Source organism: Perissodus microlepis, chromosome 12 (genome assembly GCF_051167445.1).
Source record: "Perissodus microlepis isolate ML-2025 ecotype Zambia chromosome 12, ASM5116744v1, whole genome shotgun sequence".
NCBI lineage: Eukaryota > Metazoa > Chordata > Actinopteri > Cichliformes > Cichlidae > Perissodus > Perissodus microlepis.
The window spans coordinates 19,881,264-19,890,508 of record NC_140472.1 but is presented as its reverse complement, the minus strand read 5'-3'; the positions used below and the strand labels follow the sequence as shown (position 1 = coordinate 19,890,508).

At 38.6% G+C, this 9,245-nt stretch overlaps 1 protein-coding gene across 1 annotated transcript; it reads left to right on the top strand.

Annotated features, from left to right (window-relative positions):
• Positions 1-3,123: 3,123 nt before the first annotated feature.
• Positions 3,124-9,212, top strand: gtf2h3 (general transcription factor IIH, polypeptide 3). The gene is made up of 13 exons (XM_084946584.1): positions 3,124-3,834; positions 3,926-4,005; positions 4,104-4,210; positions 4,592-4,734; positions 4,825-4,887; positions 5,343-5,372; positions 5,477-5,505; positions 5,600-5,674; positions 6,358-6,411; positions 6,597-6,665; positions 6,759-6,894; positions 6,981-7,017; positions 8,879-9,212. Exons 1-13 carry the CDS (start codon positions 3,825-3,827, stop codon positions 8,946-8,948), a joined length of 903 nt encoding a protein of 300 aa, XP_084802710.1. The 5' UTR covers positions 3,124-3,824; the 3' UTR covers positions 8,949-9,212.
• The last annotated feature ends 33 nt before the right edge of the window (positions 9,213-9,245 follow it).

Below are 9,245 nucleotides of genomic sequence, written 5' to 3'. Positions count from 1 at the left end.
TTTTATATATCTAATAAATAATTTTCTGTAAAAGATTTAAAAACTTACTGTGTTGTTTTTTTCTAGCACATGAACAGGATGATGATCTGAAGCTTGCAAAGAAATATTAGAATTAATTTATAGATGGAATTTCCATCCATAAATGTATTTTACAGACCGCCCTGCCTCCCGCCCTATGGTAGACTTGTAGTCAAGACCGCCTAATCCGAGACCAAGACAAGACCAAGACCAGAGGGTATCGAGACCATGACAAGACCAAGACCAAGTCGAGACGAGACCAAGACCGAGACAAAAAAAGTCTTTAAACTGCAGCCAGATGCTGCTTCGTTTACGGGTGTCAGGCATATTTATGTGTTTTTGCTTTCGCACAGCCCTCCTCACCGCTGTCTACTGTCTCACTCACTTACTGAGAGGACAGACGGATGCTCCACTTGACTGTCGCGTCTCTCACCCTCTCTGTTTTTCACATAATGATATTATCCTATATCCTCGCATGTGATTGGCCACAATATGGAGTGATTGGAGCATAACTGAGCCACTTTGTGAGAGCTGAGCAGCGAAAGGAAATTAAGTGAGGGTAGAAATGATTGAAAGATTATTATGGTCTGTTTTGAGTTTTGTTCAAAAAAGAATGACTTCATATATATATATATACACATATATACATATATACATATACATATACATACATATATATACATACACACATATATATACATATACATACATATACATATATATATATACATACACACATATATATACATATACACACATATATATATACACACATATATATATACACACATATATATATACACACATATATATATACACACATATATATATATATATATATATATATATATATATATATATATATATATATATATATATATGCAGGACACCTTAAACTAGTTTTTTAATTAAGCAGCAAGGCAGAACAAAGTCGGGCCTGTATCAAGACACAGGGACTAAACCCGAATTCAACCAGACCCAGAACTGATCCGGAATCAAAACAGGACTACAACAGTAAACAAGACAGAACCAGAATTAGAACTAGATGTTAGTAGCACTAAAAATCATCATAAACCTGCACTACACTTATTTTTTAATTCTACCAAAGTACAATATTTAGATTGAGAAATGTTTATATAATTATTTAGCCTTGTTGTGCAAACAAACCTGCATAACTTAATAAATATAGAATTTGAAAAGTAACAAATGGTATCTAAAAAGAAACACTAGGTACATACATGTTCTGATGAGTTTTGGCAAACAACCATTTGACTAACATGTGTGTCTCACCTGCTCTTGTTCCATCTCTGTTCTGTCGTCATTCTCTCTCTCTCTCTCTCTCTCTCCCTTTCTCTCCCTCTCTCTCTCTGTTCCTCTCTCTCCCTCTCTCTCTCTCTCTCTGTTCCTCTCTCTCTCTCTCTCTGTTCCTCTCTCTCCCTCTCTCTCTCTCTCTCCCTCTCTCTCTCTCTCTCTCCCTTTCTCTCCCTCTCTCTCTCTGTTCCTCTCTCTCCCTCTCTCTCTCTCTCTCTCTCTCTCTGTTCCTCTCTCTCCCCCTCTCTCTCTCTCTCTCTCTGCTCCTCTCTCTCCCTCTCTGTTTCTCTCTCCCTCTTTGTGCTGACAATCAAGCCAAACACCAACATCATCAAATATACAGTTGAAACCAGATATTTATGTACTCTTCAGATAAAAACACAAACACTTTTTTAATTGTAACATCAAATCAGACTAAATGTTTATTTTTTTAGATTGATAAATATAAAAACATATTTGTTAACTTTATTCTGAGCCACACTTATGGAGCTCCACAATTCTTTTCCAGGTGTTTTGGTTGACATCTCTTGATTTTCCCATGTCACAGAAACAGGCTCTGTGTTTTGCCTTATATGCATCCACAGGTGTGCCACCAATTTACTCACATGGACTCTACTAACCTATCAGAAGCTTCTTCAGCTCAGAATGGAATCGTCTGGAGTTTTCTTATTAATTAACAATAAACTTAGTGTATATGTGCTCCTAAATTTGATGAAAGTGATTAAAATAGACAGCTCCCTCTTTTTATTCTGACATTTAACTAATTCAAAAGATATTTCAACATTTATTTATCTAAAACAAAAGTTTACTCTAAATTGATGTCTAACAGTAAAAAAAAGTTTTTATGTTTTATCCCTAAAGCAGCGGTCTCCAACATTTTTTGCGCCACGGACCGGTTTATGCCTGGTTTATTTTCACGGACCGGCCTTTAAGGTGTCGCGGATAAATACAACAAAATAAAACTAGTACCGGTACCGAAAAAAATAAGATTTATTCATAACACACGTGAAAAGACCCAGGAAAACCGAGTTAACGATCAAAACGATAACAAAATAACGCTGAAAACCGATAAAAACCCTGAAAACCATACATTTCACACCTGAGCCTCAACTCTCGCGGCCCGGTACCAAACGACTCACGGACCGGTACCGGTCCGAGGCCCGGGGGTTGGGGACCGCTGCCCTAAAGTGTATGTAAATATCTGGTTTCAACTGTGAATATACTGCTGTGTATTGAAATTCCTCTTGTTTTGCATAGATATACTGAACAACATCCAAAGCATAATATATAAAATAACATCTACCTGAGTTTTTTTCTTTGAAAGAAGCTCCTTATGTCCATTGTTGTGTTCATCAGTACACAATTGAAACCGATTTAGTGAGTTTGTTTAGCCGTGGAGGGTAACAACTGAAAATATGAAATGTAAGCTAAGACTCTCTAAAAAATCAGCATTGCTGTTCGGCTTTTTATTTATCCATTTGTTGATTCACTCGAAGAGCAAGTAACGCAACCAAGTGATCAGTTTGATATCAATCTTTTGTGATACACCGTCATATTTACATTATTAGTTCAGTACGAATGATTTGCTTTGGTACCTGGTCAAACTTAAGCTCTCCTCTGTCTGCAGCAAACTCGCAGGCAGCAGCTTCTCCCCCTCGCTCACATGGGTGCTGTGCTCAGTCGCCTAGTGCCTGAGCTCGGATCATACCAAAATTAGGGGGAATTTACGACGGTGCGCTCTGTGCTTGGTGTGTTGTTTTTGTTTTATACAGTTGTCAGTCAGGCATCTAACTAACAAATTACACTCCAAAAGACCCCATGCTTCTGAAAAAATGACACGGGCTTAAGCCCAGTAAGTCACCCCCCCGCTCCGCTGATGGTTGACTCCAAATCTCCCGAACACTATGTCGATTTGAGAACGCAAGACCGAAGCAGCGAGACCGAGACCAAGACAAAAGTCTGTCGAGACCAAGACAAGACCAAGACAAAAGTCCGTCGAGACCAAGACGAGACCAAGACCACATAAAAGTGGTCTCGAGACCGGTCTCGAGACATCCAACTCTACCCTATGGCAGCTGGGAAGGGTTCAAGCGGGCCTCTAAATTGGATGAGCAGAAGATAAGGGATAGATGGAGAGATTTAAGAACGTAAAAAGGGTTGGTTTATATGACCATGAATGTAGAGAATGTATAGACCTAAGAATTTGCGCTACAGCAAATGGGCGCTAGGTGGCAGCAGTGTGCCGGGCGTCTGTAGTCTGCTATGAAAAGCCACAGAAGAAGAAAGAAATCGTTTCCTGGAGACGCCAGCGGTGTGAGTGATGAGAAATAATGTGCGTATCCCTGCATATAATTGCTTTTCCTAAACTATCTGGACTTTAATACGCTCCTAGCTGTCTGCAGATTGTTTGAAGTTTACGATAAAGTATGAGCACTAAGAGAAGATAGAGCAGCAGAATAGAAGCCATCTCTTTTTCAAGACAATAATCCGCCGTGATGGCATCAGGTATGTAGCCTGGCTCATAATGAGTCTTTGCATCGTTTATTTTGTACACTCAGGTGCTTTTTGATGAATCTCTTTCAAAAATGTTGCCTAGAGGACGAAATCAACCTCCTGGTGATCGTCGTGGATGTAAACCCCATATGGTGGGGGCAGCAGGCTCAGCGGGATCCACAGGTAATAGCTGTGATGTCTGTGGTTACTCTGACTCATTAAAGTTTTTCTGAATGTCTCTGATGCTAAACAACGCTCCATGTACCCCTGTGTCCGCCAAGTTCACCCTGTCCAAGTGTATGGATGCAGTCATGGTGATGGGCAACGCTCACATGGCCATGGCTAGGACAAACAAGCTGGCTGTCATTGCTAGCCACTGCCAGGGCAGGTAATTTCATACCATAGTTTCACTGGGTTTTACTGCACAGAGGAATTTCTGAGGTCCACACACAGGCTTGTAAACCATATTAAGAGGAGAATCACCATCATGTGGAAAAGTATATTATCTGTTAGTTCTTGGACTTAAATATTAGGACATAAAAAATAGCAGTCGTCTTAAAATCAAGGAAATACAATATCAGATGAACAAAAACTGTTCATCTGTTTGCAGTGCAAACTGTTCATCAGTTTAGCTGGTGGGTGTGGAATCCAATATGCTGGTCTGAGTATTTCTTCCACTAGTTTTAGTTTCCAGGAATAAAGTACTGTCTGTTTAATGTTTTGCTGCTGTCGCTGCTCATGCGCGCTTTTCTCCCACTCACTTTTTCAGTCACTTCCTGTATCCCAGTAAGAGCTGGAGTGGAGAAGACGGTGGTGGCAATGATGTATCCTCAAGCGGAGATGGAAAATATGAGCTCCTGTCTGCTGCCAATAACCTTATTGCTGAAGAGATCAGGAACATAATGTCAAAAAGTAAGCATGTATTTATGAGGATAAACTCTGAGGTATTTAAAGATGTTGTACAGTGCTCCCTAAAATTCAGTGTATCTCACATGATTTCAGTTGAAGTGACGGGAAATTCAACAGATACTTTGTTGGCCGGATCCCTCGCCAAAGCTCTCTGCTGTATCCTTTTCATGCAGACTGTTTTATCATTTATGACATGCTGTGCAATAATAAACAGTGCATTCAGTGCACGACTCCACAGAATCAGCCAGGAAGTGTAAGGATAGACAGAGGCTGGAAACTGTAAGCAGATATTTATATTTATAGCTTTTTACAAAATTACTGTAATTAATGTCAAATGGGCCTACATATATGTAGGTAGTGGAGGAAAATATTGTTAATCTTGACTTTAGAGGACATTTAGTGTCTATTTTGAAGAGAAATAGAATGGTATCACTTATTTAATCTTTCTTTTTTGCAATTTCAATTTATATGCCATCGTCACCCAGAGAATGTTAGACATTTCTTTGTGTTGCAGAACGTATGTGATGTTTTGCTCTAAAGTTAAATATCTATAGATTATTTATTTTCCACCAATATTATTTACTTTTTCACCTTAATCCTTTAATATATAGATATTCACCGGCTCACGAAAGAGCTGGAAGGTGATTTAATCTTTATACATGCTTAATGCCAGTTATTGAATGAAGTTTTCCATTTACCCTGCTTTAATGTATATATTTTTTCTCTCTCTCTCTTTTTTTTTTAGTTGGACAAGAGATCAAATCAAGAATACTGGTAATGAACAAATGTTCAAATATTATGAATGCTTTTGTTTAGTTTTTTTTTCCCACCTGACTTTGACCCCTCTTTGATGCTTTGCACTGTATAGGTGGTAAAAGCAGCTGAGGACTGCGCTCTCCAGTACATGAACTTCATGAATGTGATTTTTGCTGCTCAGAAGCAGGTAGAATATTAATAGATCATTGTCCTGTATTAACACTTAATTACCCTTTACTTACTACAGCCACTGCTGTAGATGAAAAGTTGGACCTAAAGATGCTTATAATGAAATGCTGTGTTGAAATAAAATATTTTAAAACTCCCAGAAATAAGTAAAGCTGTTGACACTATATATAAAAACATCTGCTATCACTTAACATCCAAGTCATTTTCATGCTGTTTTTAAGAAATATCAACCACTAATCCTTCTTTATTACAAATAGAAGCCAAAATTTACAAAATAGACTTAAATGTTTTATTCATTATGACCCAAAATAACCAGCTGAGTCCATAAATTCAACAAGACCGTCTTTACAGAGGTAAAGCTTGAGGAGCCGTTTTCCCATTGACTTCTATAAGAATGGAAGTGTTTTTGCAGCCAGAGCAGTCGCCACCTGGTGGCCATTAGAAAGAATCCAGGTTTAAGGCACTTGACTTTTCAAACCTGGAAGCCTTCTTCACCTATTATACTATTTATGATATCAACTGAAGTTAAACTAAGCCCAGGTTGTACTTGTCCTGTAATACCAGTTTGTAATACAAAATGGTTCAGTGAGTCAGCGTAACCTTTATTTAGCCAGACAAAGGTAGAAATAGAAAGGTAAAAATGAAACGCTAAATTTAAAAACGTTTTTGTGTTTTAAACAGAACATCCTGATAGATGCCTGTGTGTTGGATTCAGACTCTGGTCTCCTTCAGCAGGTAAATTCTTATAGCTCTGTAAGGACAATCACTACTTTGCAGTTTTCCAAGTATTTAAGAAAAGTACTTTGTCTTAACACAAATATTTTTCAGTGTATTAACATCTTTAGTGCGAGGTAGTGTGGTGATTATCATGTGATGTGATGTGTGCCCTCTACCATGCTGTCGTAACCGTGTCATTTCAGGCTTGTGATATAACTGGAGGATTGTACATGAAGATACCACAGAAAGTCGCCCTTGCACAGTATCTGTTGGTGAGAGTGCAGTACAGTTTCACACGCATTAAGAAGAATGGGGTTGGTTTCATTTGCATCTAACGACGGCTGTTTTTGTTGTCTTCTGAGCAGTGGGTGTTCCTGCCTGACTCTGAGCAGCGGTCACAGCTGGTGCTGCCGCCGCCTGCACACGTGGACTACCGAGCTGCGTGTTTCTGCCACCGTAACCTCATTGAAATCGGTTACGTGTGCTCAGTTTGTCTGTCCAGTGAGTTTGAATTGCTTAAGTCTTTATTACTGGAAAGAGCTGCAGTATGTTTTTTTTTTTAATCAGTCTGTTTCTTTTGTTTTTAGTATTCTGCAACTTCAGCCCCATTTGTACGACATGCGAGTAAGTGTCAGTGTTTTGTGGAGTAGTGCTAATACATCTACATGTGTACAGTCTGTACACTTATTTCCATATTAGGGCTGCCACAAACGATTATTTTGATAGTTGACTAGTCACCGATTATTTTTGCAATTAGTTGACTAATCAGATCATGTACAACGTACAGCTTATTGCACTAGCATGCATCTGCTCTTATATAACTATCATTAGCTATCATTGGAGTTTAATAAACGCAGCCGTCTGCTCCTTGCTATCTAAAATATAACAGGACACCCTAGTATATTCACGAGCATCTCACACTTCTGATAATCAGTTGTCTGCTTGATGTTTATTCAGCTGTGTAAAAACTATAACTTTAATCTCAGCCAAACCGATTTACTCAGAAACAAATAAAATACTGAAAAAGGCCAAACAATAACATTTTTAAGTTATCTAAGTGACTTATAAATCATGTTTAGCCTTAGGAGCGAAAGACTGCGGGTGGTTTGAAAACGATTTGTCTGCAGTCCGGTGTTTTCACCGGTTCTAGTGAGCCTTGCCCCCGGCTAACTATCGAGCTGGTGGGTAACAGACGTCTCCGAAAACATCGGAGCGCTTTTGAAAATATGTGGTGTCTTGATAAACTGAGCAGATATTTGAGGTTTACACAGCTACATCCTCGCCTGAAAAATGTTAAACGTTTATTTTGTGACCCAGAAAGAATAATAAGAGTAATATTAAAACTAACTAGCAGCCGCTATTGTTGGAAACTGAGCAGGGCCACGCTATGAATTCTGGGACACAGCTTCTTCTTCGGGGTTTAACGGCAGCTGGCATCCTTCTTCATGCAGTGCTGCCATCTTCTCTTTCAGTCCGTTATTACACTCTTAAACCCTTCTACTTATTCCTGCGTCTTTTGTGATCTTACAAAGCTTCAAACAACGCGTCGACTATTAAATTGGTCGTCGACGATTTTGATAGTCGACTAATCGTGGCAACCCTATTCCATATGTATTTGAACACTGGCTTTTTCAAAATTATTTTTTGCCTCTGTACAACAGCACGGTGGATTTGTATCATGTGTGAAGTGCAGACTGTTTTAATTCAAGAGGTCCAAAAAATATATTACATTAACTGTTCAGCAAATACAACCCTGTTTATATACAGGCCACCATTATGACAAGGTGATGCCTGTTTCCCTGTTATTTCTTGACAAATTAAGGAGAACTTTCTTTGGATAGATGAAACCACGGTTAACTTGTCCAAGAATTATGGGAAGTGAAAAGTATGGAGGAGGAGTGAAACAGATCATGATCTGGAGCATACCATTTATCTGTTAAAAATATTGGAGGCAGTGTTATGGCATGGACATGTATGGCTCCCAGTGGAGGCAAGCCAATAGTGTTGATGCTGTGAATGCTGATAACCGTAGCAGGATGATCTGTGAAGCGTGCAGGTCTATACTCTCTGCTCAGCCAAATGCTGAGTTTCACAACGCAAATGGATAATGACCCAAAGCATACTGCAAAAGCAACTAAATAGGATATTCTTAAATGGCTGAATCACCTCAACTCAATACAATATGCTTTTAGCTACTAAAACCAGAGACCCACAAACAAGCCTGGGTGAAGGCCTAGCAGAGCATCTAACAAGAGCAAAAGGAGCATTTGATCCACTGACTGCAAAGGACCTTCATCCAACTATTGAAACTAACCTTATGTGATGTTGTCAGTTTGATCAGTTCATTTTAGGCACCTGAAAGTGAAGGGCTGTGTATAAAGAAGTCTATAATTCTTAAACAGTGCAAAATTTTATTTAAACACCCTAAAGCTTAAAGTCTGAACTTCAACTTCCATTTAAATCATGTATTTTTTTTTCTTTTTAGGACTGCCTTCAAAATCCAGCTACCACAGATAGTCAAGCCCAAAAAGAAGAAACTGAAACAACCAATGTGATGGGGGTGTTTGTTTTTTCACACTAATACAGTGAATTTAAATATACTTGTGAGGCAGTATAGCCTTATGGACATATGGAGTCACACCGATTGTCTTCAATGTTCACGGAGGCTGGTACTCATGTTTGTAAAAACATAATTCAGACATGACTGAAAATAAGTCTTATTCTCTTCATCTTGGGTAAAAATCATTCACCCAAAATTAAAACAGACACCGTTTTGTTGTGATTTAATTATTTTTACATTAAAAAGACACCGTAATAAACGTATGTTTTTGTTTCATTTTTTACAATAATCG